This window comes from Mauremys reevesii, linkage group 8, assembly GCF_016161935.1.
Source record: "Mauremys reevesii isolate NIE-2019 linkage group 8, ASM1616193v1, whole genome shotgun sequence".
NCBI classification, from domain to species: domain Eukaryota; kingdom Metazoa; phylum Chordata; order Testudines; family Geoemydidae; genus Mauremys; species Mauremys reevesii.
The window spans coordinates 33,563,665-33,589,782 of record NC_052630.1 but is presented as its reverse complement, the minus strand read 5'-3'; the positions used below and the strand labels follow the sequence as shown (position 1 = coordinate 33,589,782).

Here is a 26,118-nt window from a genome sequence, read left to right as displayed (position 1 = left end):
GCAATTCACAAGTCTCCAGTCAGAATCAGTGTGGCTCTTGTGTGTATTTTACAGTCAACATAAATTCTAATTTTATTAATATCAACATAAAAGGTTTTGATGATCACAAAAATAGGAGGCCTTCAATACAAAGAGATCTTTCAGATAGTATTAAAGTACGGTAGTCTCTATATATTGCTAACAGATTATCCTCCCTCAAAATACAATTTCATGGTTGTCAAAGTTACTCCCATGAACTTTTCTTGCCTTTAACTGATTTACAAACAGATTTAAGCTATACTTTTTCGAAAGAGGTTCAATACTTACATCAAAATTGTTAAGTGCATAAGCCAGCTCTCCCCCTCCACCCTGCTGTTGGGCAGCATCATCAGATGCTGTAGCTTGAGCTGCATTTGAGATGCCTGTGACCGCCTGCTGCAGTTGTTTGTAAATCAAGTCCCTGTTGGCTTTGTAAGCTGCTACATCTGGGTGCTGCAGACAGGCCTGGGAAGCAGTGTAAAGTATAGGAATGTTCTTCTGCAGAATTCCTCTAGCTGCAGCCATCTGATCACGATGACCCACATCTTTCAATTCCTGCAAGGAAAACAATCAATAGTGAAAGACATTTCTGATACTCAGTATCTACATACTTTCCCCTGAGGAGGCATAAGAGCATGATCTTTGCTTAACACCTCAGGTAAGCAATATTACTTCCCACACACACAATTAATAAAAATGTGGCTACCTTTAGAATAGTCGCATAAAGACTGATGTTATGCAGCCATTCTAAAATTACAAGCTAAGATATTTATTACTTGACATAAGAGCAGATAATTGTTTTCGATGCTGACTGACAGATATGGCAATTTCCCAAACAAACCTTACTGAATTAATAGTATCTTATGAATTCACTGTATTAAAAATGCAAGTATGTATTGTATTATTGTGGGGTTGTATTTAACTCGGGGAAGAGCGCACTAATGTCAACACTGGGAAGCACTGAGTTTCAAAAGTCTTAAAATAATGGGTCAGGCAGGTGAGTGAGTTTCCAGGAAAGCGGAGGAGAACACTAACTAGCCACCTCTGAAGCCAGCCCTTATCTGGCCGATTACCTATTCACAGTCTCTGCCGAGCAAAGATGCAAAATGGGTTGGAGTGAGTCTCTAATTCATAGGAATGCTTGTTCTGAGCCAAGACAGTCATGAACTTGTATCCACAGAAAACCCCTTGCTGGAGTTGCTTTAGTAAACTTGTTAGCACGTGTGTAATTTAAAACAAAAACAAAAAAAACCCCTCTGTTTTCTCTATAATGCTTTTATCTTAAGAATAAATGTGCTTGCTTAGAGCTGTGTGATAACTTAACTGTAGCAGTTACACTGTTTGCTTCTCTACTCAGAGGATATACAGCAGGCCTGCTTTAGGCAGTCCAACTTTGCTGGGGAATTCACAGTGTAGACAGGGAACTGTGCAGCCTCAAAATACTCCTGTCAAAAAGGAGAGAGATGCATCTTCCCACAAAAACAGGTGACTTGCTGGAGAGCTGGAAACTTAGAAGTGGGTGCCTCTGTAGGACCATGAAGGAAAAATACAGGTGCAATTGCCCTGACCTAGGATACTGACACTAGACCTGGACATCATCCACCATATTGCATTGATTCCTAATGCTTAGGAAAGCAGATAAACTAACAGCGGGAGGTAGTGGTTACACAGGCGCTGGTTTTGGATTGTTAAGTGGCAACAGGCTGGAGTGACAAGTTTCATTTTCTTAACCTCACTCTACATTCAAATAATTGCAGAGTATTTCCTCTTAAATCTTCAAAAAGAGGTAACATTTATTTTTAGATTAGTGGTAAGAGCCAAGCTAGTTTTTACTGCCAAGTGTGAGGGCCTACTAAATTCCAGCTACTTTCCTTTCCCAAGATGTGGACACATTTACCTAATATCTTTCACACAATAGCAGTGTATAAGCACAGAAGTCAAATTATAAATCTGAATTTTCAGTGTCTCAAATCATTTATTCAAAGGCCATAAAGCTCTCACTTTTGGGTTTTTCATTTGTAATTTCAAGATGTTTTAAAGGACGTACACTTGGTTCTCGAAACATTTTTGCTGTACATGAGCTTAAAAATCTTGTAAAGCAGTAATAAGAAGTTTTTATAACAGCAACTTACAGAATACAAAGTCTTCCACTCTAAGCCACATTGAGCCAAACACTTTAGCATCGTAGTTAAATATTTCCCTTCTCCCTCCCTTCCCCAGTGCTGAAGTTCACTAAAGACTCAAAAGGGGAAAAAAAATCAGAGTGAAAAGCCATGTTTTATTTGAATTAATCTAAATTTATGGCCAACTACATTCCAAGAAAATGAGTCTGTACACTAGATATGGGAGTGCATTTTGCATTACATGTAATTGAGGTGAAAGGTCACTGGTGTACTAGTAATTGAAGCATTCTTTTCCAAAGGAAAGAAGTAATAGTATTCAAAGAGAAAAACCAATGGAACATGAAAAAGGCATGTTTTCCTTCCATGAAAGGACAGGTAACTCGGGTAATAATGTCTCGCTCTTTCCTCTTGTGCATGCAGATTATGAAAGGTTCCCACTGCCACTGAATAAATCAATAAATAATCCAGGATAGGGTCACACCATTTATTTAAAAACACACAAACACCCCCCCCCCCCACACACACACATAAATATTGGTCAAGAATCCAAAGGTGCCATCCACATTTGTCAGGGGCTATGGTTTAGGATCAGATTCTATTTTTAAATTCTCTGGCTGTACCAAAATCTATCAAATCATCCTTTGGTGTTTTCCTTTTATGCATGCACATAAGAAAGAATGGGAAGACTAGTCAATTGTGAATTGCATGAAGGAGAAATGTATTTGACTACTCAAGAAATGCCCTGTGTTTTCTTCAGTCTCATTTAAGAAGTTGTTTGGAGCATTTAAAATCTTCCCTGGGTGTTCAAATATTGAGTCTTTCCTCTCCCACATCCAGTCAGAGTGAATCCTGTCTGTCTCTCTAATCCAGTGGGTCTCAAAACTTCTTTACTGGCAACCCCTTTCACATAGCAAGCCTCTGAGTGTGACCCCCCCCTAACAAATTAAACACTTTTTTATATATTTAACACCATTATAAATGCTGGAGGCAAGCAGGGTTTGGGGTGCAGGTAGACAGCTCGCGACTCCCTGAGGGGTCCTGACCCCAGTCTGAGAACCCCTGCTCTAATCTTTGCAGATATTTAGGCCTTGCTTACATTTAAAAGGGGTTGCTGGTATACCTATACCTGCAATGCCTCCCTAATGGAGACAGTTTCTTTGGCTTGTATCGTTTAAACCAGTTTCCTGAATGAATAAGCTACAAGACTTTTTGCTGGTATAAGTGCATCTACACCAAGGCTTTTGTTGACAGTTATATTTCCTAAAAAAAACAGACCTTCCCCATTTAAGAGAAGTGCTATACAAACATAGACTACCACTCCCCTGAAAGCTAAGGCATATCAGGGAAGCTAATAAAGAGATTACTGGCAATGAAGATAGATGTCTGCAGAGTAAGAGTGAAAATTATTACTATTATAAAGTATTAGACAGACAGACAGCTACAGTGAATGGTAAGACAGATAACATACTACTCTTCCCTAAAAGGACAAATACAATGAAATAATCACTGCACTCCAGCTGTAAACATGACAAAAAACCTAGTGATTTTAGTACTAAGGCAGGGAGCTGCCATCAGCAGTCCGATAAGAAATAGTTTTTGTAGAATATTTTCCAGGCATTGGGCTGGAATGCATGCAGTGAGGGTGGGAAGTCTGCAACTGGAGTGATTTTCCTCCTCTTCTCTTTTAATGTTCAGGGAGGTAGCTGCATTCATTTTTTATTTCTCCCCATATATGGCAAAGGCACTCAGGACACTGGATAGATGCTTTTTTAATGTCTACATACACGTAAATGAAACAAAGAGAGGCAGGAAGCTTTTCAATTTGCTGGAAAAATAAGCAATTATGCCCAATGAACTTTGTTAGCCTCATACAGAATTCATACATCTATTCCCCAAAACAGCTACTAAATTTGTTCTGGAAAGTTTATTAGTTTTACTAACACCTACAATTACAACTTTGCTCTCTACATTTATACTATATCTTTGACTTAAGTAAATGCAGAGTACAAAGCAGTTCCTACCCTGGGCTCTACAGGTACAGGCCTTAATCCGATTTGTAACTCTTTACAAAGTCTCTCCCCAAACTAGAATAAAAAAAAAAACAACAAAAAAAAGATTCCTCATTCTTCTGAACATGTGCATTTACGATCCCCCAAGACTAGGTAAATGGACAGACTAGGGATGTAAAAGGTTAATCCCGGGACAGGCCGCCCTGGCTGCCGCACCCAGACGATATATTTTTAATTGTTTAAATGGTTAACTTTTTAAACAGTATTTACATCCCTAAGGCAGACCTTGCAGCATGCCCTGAAGGCCAACCAATTTAGGTTATTTTGGACTAGGTACAGAGGAAGTGTGGTGGGCTGTAGCTCAAGCACCTTCACTGACTGTGGTGGTGGCAGCAGCATGGCAAAGGAAGAAAAACATCTCAGGTAAATCAGTCCCAAGCCATCATTTATTAGAGTTACCATGGCATCTAGGCTGCACCTAGAGCAGAGGGTGCATTTCTATGTTAGAAACAAAACTTTAAAATTCCACCACCCATAAAAAGCCAGTACAGACCAGCTTCAGTTTCCATGCTGATTTAAAGGGGTTTTCCCATGTAGACAGTGTTGCAGGAATCTGGGCTTGAGGTGATAGTAACAAGGTCTGCATCTGAAAGAATCTCCAAACCAGAGTGAAGAGGTACTAAAATTTTTACACTGCTACCAAGTGGTTGCTTAACAGCATTTTCTGGATTGCTACCTTTAATACTTGATGGGCACAAACAAAACAATGAGAAGGGGCATATAATGCTTGTTGTATGCTCTAGCAACCACTTCACCTCAGTTTTATTTAGATTGAGCTTCCACCAGCTAGCTCTCATCCATGCCTCTTTTCATCTAGACACTAAGCCAGTGGCTACAATTTACAGCTAATTTGGATTTAACTATGCCTGTATGAGTTTTCCCAAACACTCTTTCTGAAGTATGACCATTATAAATAGGAGGTCCAATATTTGCAAGCATCTTTCATATGAAGAACTTAATGCAGTTTACGAAAGGCAAAACATACTAAAATCAATGAAGTTAGCTACCAATTAGGCACTACTCTCAGTGGAAGAAATTAAAACAGTGATCAGCCTCGTATCACAGCTTCTATTCCCAGCTCTGCCACTATCTTGTTAAGTTCAGAGTCCCAAAGCTCTAGTCACATCATGCTCAGAGGGACAATAAGCATCTGACAGAGAAATATTAAGTTTAATAGCAATACCTTACAGCAAAGAGGAAGGTGAAGTAAACATGCCAAGCAGAAATTTAAGAGGGATGGGTAATACTGAAGCCAAGTAAGATGTATAACTAAGCGGAGGAGGCATTATGAGCACAAACATTGCTCTTGTGGCAGAAAATAAACCTTTTACATAGCAGATTGTGTAGCAACACAAACCCCCCACTTATTTCAACTGCATATTTATTATAATAGATATAGACACTGTTTTCAGGCAAATGTCTTGCACTTCACTAATTACATTTTTAAAATATGCAGTATCCAATTGTCTATTCATATAAAGGAAGCTAGAATAAGCGTGTCAGTGATATGTAGAAGTTTTACTTCATACAATTAGCATGAATACTAATGCAATAGTTAATTTAGAAAGACCACGCCATTTCAAACTGATAAGACTATTCACCCATCTTTACTTTTCAATGTAACTGACATTTACTCATCTATAGGAATGAGTCATGCCAGCAAAAGCATTAAGCAAAACAAATCGACACACATTTAAGATTAAGCCAGAGTTCACCAAGTTAGTCAGAAGTACAGATATTGACTACAACAACAACAACAACAACAAAAAGTCCTTTAAAGGAGGCTGCAAAGAAAATAGTGGAGAGATTGCTGAAGCGTTTATTTGCTCAAGGTAATAAGACAATCCAAAACAAACACCCTAATTAAATGCAAATACCTATATTAATGCAATATTGTGGTTTAGACTACACCCTCTCAGAAACTCAGTGGTATTACTTATCAGGAACCATAGTTCTGCTCCCTTACTTACATGTATGGTTTTGTACAGAAGTACCAAAATGTTAAGGTGTTAAGACTGTGCAATGTTGCCAAGTTACAGTTGCTGTGGGAACCATACATTTGCATCTCTCAACTTAAATTTAAAATCAAGTCCCTAACACCGGGGGGCGGGGGCAGGGAGGGAGGAACACACCACAAGCGGGGGTTGCATTAGTGCCTATTCCATTAAAAATAAATGTATTTGTGTATAAATTCATTATAATAAGTACTATACTACATCTGAACAGAGTTATTACTAGAATGCAGATTCAATTTTTGAACACTGTGGGTGCAGTGCATAGCAACCAACAGAACATGCAATGTTTATTAGTAATGCCTTGGGTTTAGAAATCACACAGAGGGCCCCAGTCATGTTTCCGAAAGGTTGTTTTGTTTTGATTTTTGCCGGGGGCCTTGGGGAGGAGGGAAGAGAGAGAAGAGCTAAGACACTGAAGACCAAACAAAAAAAAGTACTGTTACTGTACCTGCTGTCTTTTGGCTGCCATTATATTAAGCTTATCCACTTCTGGTTTGAGCGCTTTGTATTGTATTCCTAAATCCTGTTCAGTACCTGCATTTTTTAATTTCAGGATACCTTCTTCCACCTACAAGAGAGTGTAGATATTTTTAACCATCCAGTGTACAATTTGCAGAAAAATCCAAGACATTTTATAGCTCACTTTAACAAACAGTTATTTTTTTAAACGTAAGATATACCATATATACTTGATCATAAGCCAGTTCATTTATAAGCCGACCCCTCCCCCCACCCCCAGCCCCAAGATGGTTACGTAAAAATGGAAAATTTGTATAACCCGTTCATAAGCCAACCCTATAATTCAGGGGTCAGCAAACTTTGGCTCCCGGGCCATCAGGATAAGCCGCTGGTGAGCCAAGATGGTTTGTTTACCTCGAGCGTCCACAGGCACGGAGGTAAACCTAAGCAAACAAAGTGTCCCGGCGCACCAGCTGCTTACCCTGACAGGCCGGGACAGCAACTGGTGGGGAAATTTTTTGTGGGGGAGGAGCTGGGAGTCAGGGGAGGAATCCTTGTGACCACCCCCAACATGACCCCCCCCCCCCAGCCCGGGACCCCCACACTCTTCCCATCCCATCCCTTCCCACCTTATCTGGGGAGGATGTCTCTGGCCTGGCTGGAGCTGCTCTGGCAGGCCGGGCAGCACGGCCGCAGCCTGCTCCGGTGGGCCAGACCGGGTGGCACGGCTGCAGCATGTTCCAGCGGGCTGGGCCAGGTGGTACGGCCGCAGCGTGCTCTGACGGACTGGGCGGCGCAGCCACAGCCTGCTCGGGGGGGCAGAGCCAAGCAGCATGGCTGAATCCTGCCATCCCTGGAGCTGCAGCTGCTTCGGAGGCTGGGGGGAGAGCAGCGTGGCCAGAAGCAGAGAGACTCTGGCCCTGCCTCTTCCCTTCTAGCTCTGCTGACTGTGCGGCCTCTCCTTGCTCCCTCTGTTGGGGGGAAGGGCTGTGTCCCACCTCTCCCTCTCTATACCCGTTCATAATCTGACCCCCTTCTCTGGGGGTTCCTTTTACTAAAAAAATTCAACTTATGAACAAGTATATATGGTACTTGAAAGCTAGTAGACAAAGTTTGGGCTGCTTTTTCTGATGGGTTTTTCCTCCAAGTAACATGCTTCCAGATATTTTTCTGTATTTAAAAAGGCAATTCCAGAGCCCAGTATGATAAAGCAACATTAACACTATCATGTACATATGGTATTACGGATGGGCACACCCATTAAAACACAGACCCAGTTTGCATTGGAAGCAACAGACTTTGGAGCAGAAGAACAGACTAGTTTAGGGACAATACACACAAAAAAGACAGCTTGTCAGAATAAGCCTAACATATGTTGGACAATGGAAAATGAAATACTGAGTTATAGATGAAAAACCACACTTACAACTTTAAGCTGAACAAGTAGCTTGTAGACATCCGCCATGTCAGCCAAGATAAGCAGCCGGGTAACAGCAGACAGGAGAGCACGGGCTGCTCGTACCATGTTCCCACGTTTCACTGAAGAGCAGGGGTCATCTGCAAACTCTCCTGAGGCACTCTTCATGGAGTCACCTGCACAAATATTAGCAAGAATGTCTTTTCTCAGGTTTAGAATGTTACATACTTCATTTCAGAATTACACTTTGAAAGATAAGGGATTTATCTGAATGGGTTCAATCAGAAAGTGTTCACTCCTGGGTTACTATAAAACTGAAGGTACCTACACTTCATTCTTCCCAGTGTGGACAGGAAGCATTAAAAATGTCACTAAAACACTAGATTCATAGATTTTGCACACAAGTTCAGTTTTAGCCTTTGTTTCAAATTAGAGGAACTAGAACCTTGGGGATGGGGAAAAAAACAAAAACAAAACAAAAAAAACACCCTACCAAAGTTTCAACAAGCAGGGTAAAAGCATCAGTAAAGAAGGTATTGCAAGGGTTCAACTTACAAAGTTTGCAAACATCACACAACATGAAGCCTCTAATCATGTTTTTTAAATATGCTTACAATAACTTGAAGGGTTACAGTGAACTTAAATACACTTGTGGAAATTTCACTCCCTTACAAATTGCTGCAACTTACAGCCAAGATTACTAAGCATTTGAATAAACAAAGTGAAGCAGAGAAGAGACATTTTTCTCTAATCTTTCAAATTCTGTGTGTATAGTCAGAGTCCCATGAAAACATTTAAAATCCACACAAAGAAGTGTTGTTTTAAAAAAGTAGAATATAATACTGAAACTAATTGGCTCGATTTCAAGTTGACTATCTCTGAAGAAATACCTGGGGGGGGGGGGGTAGAAAGTGTGTTTACTTTGTATGTTGGGTATCACACCCTATTTCTACATATTACATCATACTGATGTAAAGCTGCTTATAAACTACCTCCGCAGGGACGTTAAAACCCCAAAATGTTTTGATATTTAGACCAATTGTGTTACAAAGTGGTTCACAGTATAAAGATGAAAAAAAATGATGCAAACAAGTTGTCTAGTGAAGACACTGAATTATACTGTGACATTCCTACTGTACTTTTTCCAGCTGTAATCTATGGATCTCACTTGTTAAGTAAAACAAATCTGAACTTCAGCTGGTATCTTATTACAATGCAAAGGCAAGAACCACTTGGGTGATAAACATCCTCTTTCAGGGCTTGGCTACACTTACAAGTTGCAGTGCTGGTGGAGGCTTTCCAGCGCTGCAACAACACCCCGTCCACACTTTCAGGGCACAACCAGCGCTGCAACTCCCTGGTTGCAGCGCTGGCTGAAAACCCATCCCGGCAGGGGTATAAGGAGTGCAGCGCTGGTGATCCAGCGCTGCTCAGCAGGTGTGGACACTCACCAGCGCTTTAATTGTCCTCCAGGGAATAAGGAGTTATCCCAGAATTCCTGTTCAGCCACTCTGCACATCAGTTTGCACTCTACTGCTCTTGCCTCAGGTGACCCGCCCTTTAAATGCCCCGGGAAATTTAAAAATCTCCTTCCTGTTTGCTGCAGCCAGGTGTGGAGTGCAATCAGTTAATCAGTTACAGGTGACCATGCCTCCATGCGGCAAACGAGCCCCAGCATGGAGCACTGGTGAATTGCAGGACCTCATCAGTGTTTGGGGTGAGGCATCTGTTCAGGCACAGCTGCGCTCCGGCCGTAGGAATTACGATATCTTTGAGCAGATATCAAGGGCCATGCTGGATCGGGGCCATGATCGGGACGCACTACAATGCAGGGTGAAAGTTAAAGAGCTGCGGAGTGCCTATTACAAAGCCCGAGAGGGGAATCGACGATCCGGAGCTGCTCCCATGACCTGCCGTTTTTACAGGGAGATGGACGAGATACTTGGGGGTGACCCCACTGCCAATCCCAGGATAACGATGGACACTTCTGAGCAGGCTGGGGGACAGGAGGAGGAGGCGGAGGAGGCGGCGGGGGGGGGGGAGAGGAAACCGCGAGTGAAGCTCCTGGGATGGGGGAAGAAACCGCAGATTCCCTGGAGGCATGCAGCCAGGAGCTCTTCTCAAGCCAGGAGGAAAGTACCCAATCGCAGCAGCCAGCAGTTGCAGAAGGACAAGCAGAGGAGCGGGTTACCGGTAAGCGGCTTTTATTTTCTGGGTGGAAATGTTTCTGGAGAGGAAGGGGGGTTATGGCTGCATGCATGCCAGCCTCTAGATGTGGAATAGCCCGTTGATGTGGTCTATCACGTCGCGGTAATCTGCTTCAGTTATCTCAGCAAAAGCTTCATCCAGAGCGTGGGCAATATGCCTGCGCAGGTTTATAGGCAGAGCCACTGTGTCCCTTGTCCCAGTGACGGTGACGCGTCCGCGCCACTCTGCTGCCAGTGGTGGGGGGACCATTTCTGAACCCAGGCACGCCGCATAGGGTCCCGGGCGGAATCCACATTGCTCTAAAAGAGCCCCCCGCTGTTCCCTAGTGACTCGCAGTAGGGAAACATCTTCCAGGATTAAGTCCTGTGAAAAATGTTGGGAGACTCTTTAGTGAAGAGATAGGGAGATAAGATCACCCCTGCATCTGCATCTTCACTCAACCCCTCTAGCACTCCAGATTACCCGAAGCAACCAGCTCCCCTCTATCACTCAAGCCCCACTTCTCCCTATATAAGTAAGCACTCCTCACTCACCATTTCGTGGCTTCTGTTGTGTTATGCGTGTGGGGAAAAGAATGCTAAAGTGAGAACTCCCTCAGTGTAACAATTCATGTCTGGAGATAGTGGATACAATGCTGCCCGTGTTAAATGTTGTCATTTCTGTTTCTACAGTGACCTTGACTACTGGACTGCCCAGATGTTCAACATCACAGAGGCTTCAAAATTTGAGAAAAAATCCCCGAAAGAGCAAAGAGGACATGCTGAAAACTGTTCTTAATCACTCTGCTCGAGAGAGTAAAGACTCGAAGGAGTGGCGAGAGAAAGAAAGCAAGTTCCACCACAGGGAAAGCAGGAACCGGCAGAGAAATGCAGTGGCCAAGAGGAAAAGCACGGAGCGGCTGCTAAGCATCCTGGAGCGCCAAGCGGAGTCTATAGAGTCACTCGTTGCCATGCAAGCAGAGCACTACCGTGCTACTCCCCCACCCGCCCCGTCCTTTGTGCCTTGTGCCCCAATGTCAGCTCAAACCACCTTTCCCCAGCATCCAGGTTCTTACCACCACCAGCTGCCTCCAACACCTGTACGTTCCCCAACCAGCCCTGATACCTACCACCACCCTTACCCTCTGCATTCAACCCTCATCACCATGCAGTATATGAACCCTGAAGTGCAGGATTCATTAAACAGCAATCCAGACAGGGCATATGTAAACTTGTGACTGTACAGTTCACCAACCCACACCCCTGCCCTCTTGTGTTCATGAAATGTTGTGTGTCTGTCTGTCTGTCAAGGAAGTTTTTTTCTTTTCAATAAAACAATTCTTGGCTTTGAAAACAGTCTTTATTATAGCAGATAGTGAAAGATACCTTAGCCCAGTAAAGAAAGAGGCACTGCAAATCATATTATTATTATGGATAATAGAATAACAGTGTAAGCAGTGCAATTCACTCCCATGCAAGACAGCAAACATTACTGTTGGCTTTCAGCCTCAAATTCTTCCCTCAAGGCATCCCTAATCCTTGTAGCCCTGTGCTGGGCCTCTCTATTAGCCCTGCTCTCTGGCTGTGCATATTCAGCCTCCAGGACTTGAACCTCGGTGGTCCATGCCTCACTGAATGTTTCACCCTTCCCTTCACAAATATTATGGAGGGTACAGCAAGCGCATATAACCGCGGGGATGCTGCTTTCCCCCAAGTCTAGCTTCCCATACAAACATCTCCAGCGTGCTTTTAAACGCCCAAAAGCACACTCCACAGTCATTCTGCACCGGCTCAGCCTGTAGTTGAACCGGTCCTTGCTCCTGTCAAGCTTCCCTGTATAGGGTTTCATGAGCCAAGGCAGTAACGGGTACGCGGGGTCTCCAAGGATCACAGTGGGCATTTCCCCTACTGTGATCTTCCTGTCTGGGAAAAAAGTCCCTGCCTGCATCTTCCTGAACAGGCCACTGTTCCGAAAGATGCGTGCATCATGCACCTTTCCAGGCCAGCCTGTGTAAATGTCAATGAAACGCCACCGTGATCCACAAGCGCCTGGAGAACCATAGAGAAATACCCCTTACGATTAACGTACTCTGATGCCAGGTGGGGGGCGGGCAGAATAGGAATATGCGTCCCATCTATCGCCCCTCCACAGTTAGGGAAACCCATTTGTGCAAAGCCATCCACAATGTCCTGCACGCTCCCCAGAGTCACGGTCTTTCTTAGCAGGATGCGATTAATTGCCTTGCAAACTTGCATCAAAACGATTCCCACGGTCGACTTTCCCACACCAAACTGGTTCCCGACCGACCGGTAGCTGTCTGGAGTTGCCAGCTTCCAGATTGCAATAGCCACCCGCTTTTCCATCGTCAGGGCAGCTCTCAATCTTGTGTCCTTGCGCCGCAGAGTGGGGGCGAGCTCAGCACACAGTCCCATGAAAATGGCTTTTCTCATACGAAAGTTCTGCAGCCACTGCTCGTCATCCCAGACTTCCATGACGATGTGATCCCACCACTCAGTGCTTGTTTCCCGAGCCCAAAAGCGGCGTTCAACGGTGCTGAGCATTTCTGTGAATGCCACAAGCACTTTGGTGTCACACGCGGCAGGAGAATCGATATCGATATCATCGTCAGACTCCTCACTGTCACTTTGGAGCTGAAGGAATAGCTCGACTGCCAAACGTGTTGTGCTGGCGACACTCATCAGCACAGTCCTCAGCAGCTCGGGCTCCATTTGCCACAGAAATCGCGATTCACACAGAGTAAAACAGAAAGACACTCACAATGGCGCCAAACGCTGCCGGAAAGAGTGAATGCTGGGATGTGAAGCGATGCACCACGGGGCGCTGGCAAACAGGAAGCGGAATGACCCGCACACTTCCTTCCCCTTCCCACAATACTCAGCGCCAAAATGGGACGAGGTGCTCTGTGGGATAGCTGCCCACAATGCACCTCTCAATACAGCGCTGGAAAGTGCTGCAAGTGTGGCCACACTGCAGCGCTGGTAGCTGTCAGTGTGGCCACACTCCAGCGCTGGCCCTACACAGCTGCATGACCAGCGCTGTAACTCCCAGCGCTGCAAATTGTAAGTGTAGCCAAGCCCTCAGTTTGACTTCATGACCATTCAGAAGTGTGAAAGTCAGTTCGGCCACATTAAGAGGAGCAAGTAGAGTCATTTAGATTTCTCCCCCTGTGCTGCACATTACCTGCAGTGAAGTAGTTCAGATCACAAAAATACTTTTGGAATCATGAGGGATAAATGTGATTCTTGGATCTCTTAGTATTTCAAGATCTCAACTGTCCTCCTTTCCTCAAGCCCCTACATTTGCTTCAGTTTACAGTCTGCCAGAGATTCTCAGACACTGGCCTGTGGATCACTGTGGATCAGCAGAAAATGTGCTAGTCTATTTCCAGGTGATAAATCACAAGACACCTAAAGGTGCTGTGAATTTTCCTAACATCACTCTTCCACATATTCAATTGTTATAACTGCCACAGAAAGAACATGCAATTGTGAATGTTCAGGGAGGTGTTTCTAAAACAGCCTCTACTTTTCATTACATTTGAGTTAAGAGAACAGTTACTTGGGAATCAAAGAGTATCAAATGTTGCTTCATTTAACACAAGTCATTTACAGAAAGGTATTCAGTACACATGAATGCTTTATGTCTGTCTATACATATAAAAAAACTTCATTTTACATCTAGATACAATCCATCAGTTAAACTTTAACAAAGAACTCAGAATCCTCTAGCTGACATTTAGTTAAGACTGAAGATTTTTATTTTCTATATCCACAAAGTTTATGGGAGCTTTTATGAGGTTGACTAAGTGTGCTTTCCCCAGTGCACTAGTACTTCATATTGCCATATGTTGGTCCAGTCAGTTGACTTAGAACCACCATGGACATTCTGTTCCCTAGACTTAAAAATCAGTGACAGAGCTAGTCCCAGGGGTTGGATCCCAGAATGTACAATAAATGGTTAAACACTAAGCCAATTGCTAAACTTGGATGTATGAGGTGATAAGTACCCCAAAATTGGCATAGGCAGCTTTATAAACCATGTATGAATTTTGAGGAGTTGTAGTAGACAGAAGAGCTTTAGAGATTGATAATCATACCTAAAATATAAGTCTGGCTTATTTTTTAAAATTTGAAGTGTTATAAGTTTAGGGCGGGCAGAAAGGGTGCTCAGTGCTCTTGCAACTGATTGTCTTCCAGAAGAACTTCAAAGTCTGGTGAACTCCTGGTCCCACGGAAATCTGTGACAAGTCTCAGAATTCAGTGGGGCCAGGATATCAGCACATGAGTCTGAGATACAGAACTTGGAATAGTATATTGAGTTTTCACAGTGAAGATGTAGTAATAGTAATCTAACCCAAACAAAATTTTCTCAGACAGGAGCTTAATCAGCTATTCCTTGACATGACTACTAAAGAAAAAAAATAATCAGTAACTGATAAAAAGTTTAACTTGTAGGAATGTGTAAAAAAAATCTTGAGACTAAAAAGCTTAGAATTAGTTTAATTCTGAACTCTACAAAGTTCAGTAGTGTTATACCCTGGGAAGAGTCTCCAAATGGTAAGCAGTTCTTTGGAATTGAATCTTTAAAGTTAGAAATTTCATTAAATGATGTAAGGTTGGACATCTCTCTTGAATAAATGGGCTATTGGATCTTACATCAAGGCATTCAACTGTCACTCCTGCTCACACCCACCCAGAATGGTTCCAAGAACAGGATGCTGTCTGATCACTATGGAGAATGAAGTCCCACTGAGTTCTTCACAACCATATTTAAGATGAGCAATATGCTCCTTTCAGTGTTTTGCCACATGAAGCATCTTTGAGTTTTTGTAAAACAAAACCATTCCAAATATCAAGCTACAGCTGCCCAGTTACAGCATTTCCAACTGGAGATGTTAAGGATAGAAAACAAATCTAAAGTCGAGACACAGGAATTGCAAAACTGTATTGGATTACTAGTCCATCTAGTTTGGTATCCTGCAGCTCCAAAAGCAGCTAGTACAAACTTACTTCAAAAGGTGCAAAAACCCCTGCAGTAGGCAGCTATGAAGTTTAAGCAAGCTAATTCTCTGTTCTTCGTCTCTGTCAAACACAATTGCTTCATCTAGTGTTTTTGTAAAGCAACAAGGAGATAAAAGAACTGATATGAGGGGTGGTGGTGGTATATTTCTCAGGGGACTGCCACACACACAAAACATTAGTTATGCCATCTTGACATAAGGGTTGCAGATTTAGTATTATTAGTTAAATATCTAGAGGTACAAATTTCACCCAATTTGAGTCCTGCAGGGGACTTTCAGGGCTGGGAAAAGACGGTTACTCACCTTTGTAATGTTGTTCTCGAGATGTCTTGCTCATATCCATTCCTATTAGGTGTGTGCGCACTGCGCGCATGATTATTGGAAGATTTTTATCCTAGCAACACTCGGTGGGTCGGCTGAGGCGCCCCCTGGAGTGGCGCCCTTACAGCGCCAGATATATACAACAGCCGACCCTGCGCCCTCTCAATTCCTTCTTGCCAGCTACTCTGACAGAGGGGAAGGAGGATGGATTTGGAATGGATATAAGCAACACATCTCAAAGAACAACAGTTACAAAGGTGAGTAATCATCTTTTCTTCGAGTGCTTGCTCATATCAATTCCAATTAGGTGACTCCCAAGCCTTACCTAGGAGTGAGATGTCGCGGAATGAAGAACCACTGAGCCAAATACCGCGTCACCCCTTAACTGCTGCAATAACTATTAAACTACTACACTACTTTTAAAACTATTTACAACTATAAATGAGTGCTACACTAGAAGCTAGGGAAGTGGAGTTCAGCTAAGCCGTGCTCCACAGTTCCAACGACCATCATGGGCGGTAAGAAGGAACTGAGAGGGCGCTGGGTCGGCTGGGGTATATATCTGGCGCTGTAAAGACGCCACTCCAGGGGATACCTCAACCGACCCACCAAGTGTTGCTAGGGTAAAAATCTTCTGATGATCGTGCACGCGGTGCGCGCACACCTAATTGGTATTAGGGGGCAGGGATAGCTCAGTGGTTTGAGCACTGGCCTGCTAAACCCAGGGTTGTGAGTTCAATCCTTGAGGGGGCCACTTAGGGATCTGGGGCAAAAATTGGTCCTGCTAGTGAAGGCAGGGGGCTGGACTCGATGACCTTTCAAGGTCCCTTCCAGTTCTAGGAGATTGGTATATCTCCAATTATTTATTTTATTTTTTATTTATCGATAGGAGCAAGCACTTGAAGAAGAAATCAGTCTCACTATGTATGCATGAAAGCACTAGCTCTGACTTAAGCATATTTTAGTCTCAACATTAAGATGTGCAGTTACATTCAAGCTTTCATAGTATGGCCCACTAGCAAGACTTATCTAGAGATCAAGGATAAACTAGGCATGGCACAATATCTAAACAAATATTTTGCCTCGGTCTTTAATAAGGATAATGAAGGGCTTAGGAATAGTGACAGAGTGACTGATGGGAATGAAGGTACGGGGTTGGAAATTACAGTATCCGAGGTAGAAGCCAAACTTGAACAGCTTAACGGTAGTAAATCAGGCGGCCCGGATAATCTTCATCCTAGAATATTAAAGGAATTGGCGAATGAAATTGCAAGCCCGTTAGCGATAATTTTTAATGAATCTCTGAACTCGGGGGTTGTACCGTTTGACTGGAGATTAGCTAATACAGTTCCTATTTTTAAGAAGGGGAAGAAAAGTGACCCGGGTAACTACAGGCCTGTTAGTTTAACATCTGTAGTATGCAAAGTCATGGAAAAAATATTAAAGGAGAGAGTAGTTACGGACCTTGAGGTCAATGGCAATTGGGACAAATTACAACATGGTTTTACGAAAGGTAGATCGTGCCAAACCAACCTGATCTCCTTCTTTGAGAAAGTAACAGATTTTTTTAGACAAGGGAAATGCGGTGGATCTAATATATCTTGATTTCAGTAAGGCGTTTGATACGGTACCGCATGAAGAATTACTGGTTAAATTGGAAAAGATGGGGATCGAAATGAAAATCCAGAGGTGGATAAGGAACTGGTTAAAGGGGAGACTGCAGCGGGTCGTATTGAAAGGTGATCTGTCGGGTTGGAGGGAGGTTACCAGTGGAGTTCCTCGAGGTTCGGTTTTGGGTCCGATCTTATTCAATCTATTTATCACTGACCTCGGAACCAAAAGTAGGAGTGGGCTGATAAAGTTTGCGGATGACATGAAGTTGGGAGGTATTGCCAATTCGGAGAAGGATCGGGATATCCTCCAGGGAGATTTGGATGACCTTGTAAACTGGAGTATTAGTAACAGGATGAAATTCAATAGTGAGAAGTGTAAGGTTATGCATTTAGGGATGACTAACAGGAATTTTAGTTATAAGCTGGGGACGCACCAGTTGGAAGTAACGGAAGAGGAGAAGGACCTCGGAGTCCTGGTTGAGCACAGGATAACTATGAGTCGGCAATGTGATGTGGCCATTAAAAAAGCTAATGTGGTCTTGGGATGCATTAGGCGAGGTATTTCTAGTAGAGATAAGGAGGTGCTAGTCCCATTATACAAGGCGTTGGTGAGACCTCATTTGGAGTACTGTGTGCAGTTTTGGTCTCCCATGTTTAAGAAGGATGAATTCAAACTGGAACGGGTACAAAGAAGGGCCACTAGAATGATCCGAGGAATGGAAAGCCTGTCGTATGAAAAGAGACTTGAGGAGCTCTGTTTGTTTTCCTTAACCAAAAGAAGGTTGAGAGGAGATATGATTGCTCTCTTTAAATATATCAGAGGGATAAATACCAGGGAGGGAGAGGAATTATTTCAGCTCAGTACTAATGTGGACACGAGAACAAATGGATATAAATTGGCGGTCGGGAAGTTTAGGCTTGAAATTAGACGAAGGTTTCTAACCATCAGGGGAGTGAAATTCTGGAACAGCCTACCGAGGGAAACAGTGGGGGCGAAGGACCTCTCTGGCTTTAAGATTAAGCTTGATAAGTTTATGGAGGGAATGGTTTGATAGGATAACACTATTTAGTCAATAGGTCAATAATGTGCTGCCACTGGTAATTAGTACCGAGAGTCAATGTTGGGATATTGAAAGTCTTTTTCCTGAGTGTCTGGCTGGAGAGTCTTGCCCGCATGCTCGGGGTTCAGCTGATTGCCATATTTGGGGTCGGGAAGGAATTTTCCTCCAGGGTAGATTGGCAGTGGCCCTGGAGGTTTTTCGCCTTCCTCCGCAGCATGGGGCAGGGGTCGCTTGCTGGAGGATTACCTGTTACTTGAAGTCTTTAAACCAGGATTTGGGGACTTCAACAGCTGAGTCAAGGGAGAGAATTATTTCAAGAGTGGGTGGGTCAGCTTTTGAGGCCTGCATTTTGCGGGAGGTCAGACTAGATGATCATAATGGTCCCTTCTGATCTTAAGTTCTATGATTCTATGATTTTGGCCATTATAGAAAAATGGAAGAGCTTAAGTAACAATCTCTTAAATGGAGGAAAAAAAGTAGAGAGCAAGAACTTGTGTATGAGATCTACCAAATGTTAGGTGGTCTTTTTTTGGATGGATGGTATGAGAGGAAGAAATCTAAAAGCATGCATCTCTGATGCAAGTAAATGACAAAATCATTAATTATCGTAAGTCATAACAGTCAGGATTTCTTTCCTTTGTATTCATCCTGTGCCTGGTCTTTGAAGAAACACGCTCTATTCAGAATGCTCCTTTGGATTTCACTAAGTGTAGGCATAAAGTATGGTAATGTGAATACATTTAAATGTACTTGTCAGAACCAAATGTAGGATCCATACTCCTCCTTTCACCACTTTAAATGGACTGAGTTGCTAAAATTCAGTACAAAAAAAGGCAGTAGTGTCCACTTCATTCACTCCCCACTCAAGACAGTTTTAGAAGTCAACCAACATCTGGAGCCTGGTGCAGTGTTAACTAGAAAGGTTAAGAGCATGGGGAGAAGGGATTTTGTTTTTAAAATAGCAAGCTAACAAGTCAGTTGTGACGTAAAGAGCCACTCCTCTGATTGTAATAAAAAAATAGATATCTATATCTATATCTATCTTTCAAAAAGGCTTTGTCACCAGAGTTCAAGCAGCTTGTCACATAAGTATTTAAAAGATAACTGGCTTCTCATAAAAAAGGTGAAGCTACATCCTGTAGTAATTTTAAAATGTTATTTTGCAAGTTAAAGAAAGCTTCCAACTTCTATTTTACAGAGATGAGAAAAGTAGAGGAGCATTTACATAAAATGAATGTATGGGTGTGCAGGGAAAGGCGGAACACTTTTTTATATATTAGATCTATATCTATCTAAAGTCCAAAAATTTAGCATTTTAAAAATAAATTTGACTCAGAGGTCGTTAAGATGGTCAGACATAAGACTTCAAAAACAAAACATTGTACATCACCAGACTATAACTTTGGGCTTGTTACATATTCCTGTGTCAATAGTCTTCTTTTGCATTATAATCTTGGGCTTTCACCAGATATTACACAGGGAAGGATAGTAAAATGGAAAGGAAGCTAGTGATGACTATATGCACTAATCTTATCAATAAGAAAGATTATGAATTAAGTTATACCTAATGGAACTTAGTATTTTAAAATACTAAGAACATAAGAACGGCCGTACCGGGTCAGACCAAAAGGTCCATCTAGCCCAGTATCTGTCTACCGACAGTGGCCAATGCCAGGTGCCCCAGAGGGAGTGAACCTAACAGGCAATGATCAAGTGATCTCTCTCCTGCCATCCATCTCCATCCTCTGACGAACAGAGGTTAGGGACACCATTCTTTACCCATCCTGGCTAATAGCCATTTATGGACTTCACCACCATGAATTTATCCAGTTCTCTTTTAAACACTGTTATAGTCCCAGCCTTCACAACCTCCTCAGGTAAGGAGTTCCACAAGTTGACTGTGCGCTGCATGAAGAAGAACTTCCTTTTATTTGTTTTAAACCTGCTGCCTATTAATTTCATTTGGTGACCCCTAGTTCTTGTATTATGGGAATAAGTAAATAACTTTCCTTATCCACTTTCTCCACATTACTCATGATTTTATATACCTCTATCATATCCCACCTTAGTCTCCTCTTTTCCAAGCTGAAGAGACCTAGCCTCTTTAATTTTTCCTCATATGGGACCCTCTCCAAACCCCTAATCATTTTAGTTGCCCTTTTCTGAACCTTTTCTAGTGTTAGAATATCTTTTTTGAGGTGAGAAGACCACATCTGTACACAGTATTCAAGATGTGGGCGTACCATGGATTTATATAAGGGCAATAATATATACTCAGTCTTATTCTCTATCTCCTTTTTAAATGATTCCTAACATCCTGTTTGCTTTTTTGACCGCCTCTGCACACTGCATGGACATCTTCAGAGAACAAGCCACGATGACTCGACTCGTTGTAGCTAAATTAGCCCCCATTATATTGTATGTATAGTTGGGGTTATTTTTTCCAATGTGCATTACTTTACATTTATCCACATTAAATTCATTTGCCATTTTGTTGCCCAAAGATTTTGATCTGTCAAACAATGACTATTTTCTAATCTCATTCTCCCCGAGCACACCGGGTATGGAAGCACAATCAGACAGCATGATGAGCCCTCCCCAGGGTCATGGTATGGGAAGAACAAAACACAAACATACTTCACATCACTGAATGTCTGAAGGGAGTCTTAACCAATACTCTACTGAAAGGATGGTTACTAAGGCAGAGGTAAAGGGAAAACAGCATGTTACAGGACTGCAATGTTAAGGCTCAACTGCAATTGAGTGGAATAGTACACACTTTAGACACGATTCCTGCTGAGTACTCCATCTTCTGCCATCCCAACCACTCCACATTCTTCAGCTTCAAGACCCAACACTCTTCCACCTAGTCTCAGACTCATAGACTTAAGATCAGAAGGGACCATTATGGTCATCTAGTCTGACCTCCTGCACAATGCAGGCCATAGAATCTCACCCACCCACTCCTGTAACAAACCCCTAACCTATGTCTAAGTTACTGAAGTCCTCAAATGGTGGTTTAAAGACCTCAAGTTGCTGGAGGATTCTCTGTATGTGACCCATGCCCCACACTGCAGAGGAAGGTGAAAAAAGACTCCAGGGCCTCTAACAATCTGCCCTGGAGGAAAATTCCTTCCCGACCCCAAATATGGTGATCAGTTAAACCCTGAGCATGTGGGCAAGACTCACCAGCCAGCACCCAGGAAAGAATTCTCTGCTATAACTCAGATCTCACCCCATCTAACATCCCATCACAGACCATTGGGCATATTTACCTGCTAATAATCAAAGATCAATTAATTGCCAAAAATTAGGCTATCCCATCATACCATCTCCTCCATAAACTTATCAAGCTTAGTCTTGAAGCCAGATATGTCTTTTGCCCCTACTGCTCCCCTTGGAAGGCTGTTCCAGAACTTCACTCCTCTAATGGTTAGAAACCTTCATCTAATTTCAAGTCTAAACTTCCTGATGGCCAGTTTATATCAATTTGTTCTTGTGTCCACATTGGTACTAAGCTTAAATAATTCCTCTCCCTCCCTGATATTTACCCCTCTGATATATTTAGAGAGAGCAATCATATCTCCCCTCAGCCTTCTTTTGGTTAGGCTAAACAAGCCAAGCTCTTCCAGGCTCCTTTCATAACACAGGTTTTCCATTCCTTGGATCATTCTAGTAGCCCTTCTCTGTACTTGTTCCAGTTTGAATTCATCCTTCTTAAACATGGGAGACCAGAACTGCACACAGTATGCAAGATGAGGTCTCACCAGTGCCTTGTATAATGGTACTAACACCTCCTTATCTCTACTGGAAATACCTCATCTGATGCATCCTAAAACCGCATTATTTTTAACGGCCATATCACATTGGCGGCTCATAGTCATCCTGTGATCAACCTGTACTCCGAGGTCCTTCTTCTCCTCTGTTACTTCCAACTGATGTGTCCCCAATTTATAACCCAAATTCTTGTTATTAATCCCTTGCACTTTTCACTATTAAATTTCATCCTATTACTATTACTCCAGTTTACAAGGTCATCCAGATCTTCATGATATCCCAGTCCTTCTCTGTGTTAGTCATAGCTGTCCTTCCTTTCCAATGAGCTATGCATGGGACTCCAAGAAATCATATTCCACATGTTGCAGTTTCTTCCTCAACATTTTGAATAGCCATCTCTGCCTCTGACAGCTAAAAACTCAAACTATGCCCCAATTATCACCCACCTTGATTACTGCACACCCCAAGGCGCCTCCTCTCACATTCCATATTCCTCTCGTCAGACTGTTCACATCCTTCACACACACACACACACACACACACACACACACACCAATCTGTTCCACTGGCTACCTATTCTCCACTACTCAAAGGCCAGGATAGAAGTTTGATATCAGACGCCCCATCTGTATAGCTCCACCCCAGCGTACATACCCAACCCCACATCTTGCCAATGATACCACCCTCAATGCTCAGTTCAACTGAGTGAGAAGAGGCTTTCCATGCTGTCCCTTATATCTGAAAGATCTTCTATTGCAGCTTGCCAAGCTACCACCTTTTGTTCAAAACTCCCCTGATTACTCACTTTTCCCATGCCTACAAAATGCAAAATGATAATTATGGAATTCTGTCCATTCCTCATTGAGCCTTCCTTGACAGGTAGAAGACAATAAGGACTTCATAGTTGGTTCTAAAGAAATTTCCATTGTCCTGGCTTGATCAGACAGATGTTTACAGGCTCTTTAGAAACAGTCACACTTCGAAATAAGCCTGAAAAATTTGAGAACTCCCAAACCTGGTGGGCTACAAATGACCGTATTAATCACACTGGTTTATTTCCTGCAAAAAGTCAGCAGAAGCCCTTGCAAATTTGTGATGTCTCAGGAAGTAACTAGAATCTGTTTGCTTAAACCAGGGGCGGCTCTACGTTTTTGGCCGCCCCAAGCAGTCATGCGCGGGAGGCGCCCGGAGCCGCGGGAGCAGCGGACCTCCTGCGGGCATGACTGCAGAGGGACCGCTGGTCCCGCGCGGCTCGGCTGGACCTCCCGCGGCTGCGAAGAGTTCGCGGGTGCGGCGGCTCCGCTTGAGCTGCCGCAGTCATGCCTGCGGGAGGTCCAGCCGAGCCGCGGGACGAGCGCCCCCTCCGCAGTCATGCCTGCGGCAGGTCCTGTCCTCCCGGGGCTCCGGCGGACCTCCCGCAGGCATGACTGCGGCAGGTCCGCCGGACCAGCCTTCCGTCCCCCACGGCCGCAGGGGACGCCCCCTAGATTTTGCCGCCCTAGGCACCAGCTTGTTTTGCTGGTGCCTAGAGCCGCCCCTGGCTTAAACCATAAGAGCTCTGGCTGAGCTTTCTGAAACAGTTTAAAGGAGTTACGCACCTACCTCCCATTAAGTTTCCATGGGATTTTGACACTGTCCCTTTTTGAAATTTTCTACCTTAATCTCTTCCTAAACTGTATCACTCTGATGTACCAAGGGAAATTGAGGATTTATGTTTTATTTTGTTACATGATCTGTCCCATTGTTCAGTTTCAGAATAGCTTCATTCACAAGTAAAATGTTTAGTTGAATATGCTCTCAAATGGAAATAGTGTTAACCAGTTCCTTTCAGAAGCTAGTTAGTTACAGGGCTGCTTACCATGGTAGCCGTTGTTTTTTCAACTACATTATCTTCACAGAGCCATTTAGAAGGCACATCCATATCCCTTGAGCCCAACGCTCTACTAACAGAAGATATAAAGTTACCATGCCCTCTTCAGTTCCTTTATATCCACCAGCCAGAACAGTCAGTCAAAGAACCTACCTCCTTTTTAGAGGAAATGTTGTAGCTTAGATCAGAGTTTCTAGGTCATTTTTTAAGTTTTAAAATTACATTAGCTAGATCTAAAGTTATAAATCAGAGAAGTGGTTCTCAGCTTATTTACCATTGTGGGCTGCATCCAATACTACCTCTATGATCCTGAGAATGTCGCATGAGCCGCAGCTATGTGCTGCCTGGGCCGCAGGTTGAGAACCACTGGATCAGAGGGTTTGGTTTTATTTAAAGTTTTTTCTGGTAGATTCGTAAGCACTACTGAAGACAGGTTTGTCTATTACATATTACTCAAAGTTATAGGATAACAGAACCAAGTTGACACAACTGATCACATTTTACTTAACAGAAAATGTGTACATCTTCTGTATACTTAAATAGTCTGAACCAACTGACTAATGCTGCACTACTTTAGAGACACTAGCCCAGGAATAGAGAAGTACACCTCTACCCCGCTATAACACAACCCTATATAACACAAATTTGGATATAACGTGGTAAAGCAGTGCTCCGGGGGCAGGGCTGCACACTCTGGTGGATCAAAGCAAGTTCAGCATAACGCGGTTTCACCTAAACGCGGTAAGATTTTTGGCTCCCCGAGGACAGTGTTATATTGAGGCAGAGGTGTAGTAGTACTGCAAGTAACTGACAAGCAGCTATTTCTCATTGTTTCTGATTAACAAAAGCAAGGATAATTTACACAGGCAGTTCAGAAATAACATTTTAGAAACACAGTGATAGTTAAGGAATAGGGACCAAGATGGCAATTTAGATGAAGTAGGTTTATTCAAATCACTCTTACGGCCCCAGGGTGCTAGGTTTCTCTACAGAATACATACACACTGATATTCATTGGCATGCAGGCACTTCAGAACGGTCTTAGGACTACAATGAAGCTGACAAGAAGCGGATAGGAACAGCATGGATTGTGGTTGTGAACCAAAATATAGTTCATCCAGGATTAGCTTTACTCCCATGACCCTTCAGAAAGATGTACTAAAGTTTTAACATAAGCTGGATCCAAGACCTAGACCCTTGTAACCCAACTGGATCTGGTGACAAGTGGTGGGTTTGGGTATGAAAAAAAAAAAAAAAAAAAAAAAAAAAACCACTCGACCCTCTAAGGGCTCAGGTTCAGTCATTTTTTCTTCTGCTGTGTGCATGTGGTTCCAACTTCCTAAAGCCCACCTCTGACTTTGTCTGTTAATTATTATCCTCTGCTTTTCATCTCCACTCCTCAGCCCTTCCTCCTCTGCCATCACCCCTGCCCCACAGTCCTGTTCTCAACTCTCTCCCCATATTCTTCCCCTTCCCTCAACTCCATCCTCACTCCCCAGCCCTTCTGACCCCTGGGGGACATCACAGCCCTGCCTCTGGTAGCGAGGTATCCTTAGCATGAATGTTTTGTAGCACTGCCAATATCAAACTCCCCAAAGAGGAACTGGTTGATTCAAAGGGGAGTGGAAGTTGTAGTGGTACCACCATTGCAGTACGTAGGAGCATCCTAGTGCTGCTGACAGTCTGAGCCAACTGGAAGAAAATCAGGGACAGGTGGTCCTCTGTCCCTTTCGTTCCTTGGCATGGGGTGGTGGGTGACAGCCTCCCAGGCCTGCATGCAGAGGTCTGAACCCTGGGCTTGCACAGCTGGGCAATTAGGTAGCAAAGCTGCTTGGTCTTATCCCAGAGATACAGCATCTATGCAAACAGCTGCCGATCCACTGGCCCCTATGACAAAGGTGGCTTCCCCGCTACGGGGGCCAAGCTCACCAGTTCTCGCAGGCTGAGCTTCTGTGGGGCAAAAACAACACTGATCCTCTGGACATAGACCACCCCACCTCTGGCCATAGCTCCCAGAGCAAAAAACTAAGTCCCTACAAGTGTTGGGCATGCGTTGGATATGAAATCGATTTGACACTCCTGGGCTTGGTTCAGGTTCAGGACAGGCTTTAAACTTAGGCCCAAGCAGACCTCTACAAAGAAGCATA

General features: G+C 43.3%; 1 protein-coding gene across 1 annotated transcript in view; it reads right to left on the bottom strand.

Moving 5' to 3' along the window:
* CTNNA1 (catenin alpha 1) overlaps nucleotides 1-26,118 on the bottom strand; it is a 209,240-nt gene that overhangs the window by 140,641 nt on the left and 42,481 nt on the right. Inside the window, exons 4-6 of the mRNA XM_039485027.1 lie at nucleotides 8,111-8,277; nucleotides 6,674-6,793; nucleotides 307-573 (exon numbers count right to left, since the gene is read on the bottom strand). Of these exons, the coding sequence (XP_039340961.1) occupies nucleotides 307-573; nucleotides 6,674-6,793; nucleotides 8,111-8,277 (554 nt within the window). The remainder of the gene's footprint in view (nucleotides 1-306; nucleotides 574-6,673; nucleotides 6,794-8,110; nucleotides 8,278-26,118) is intronic.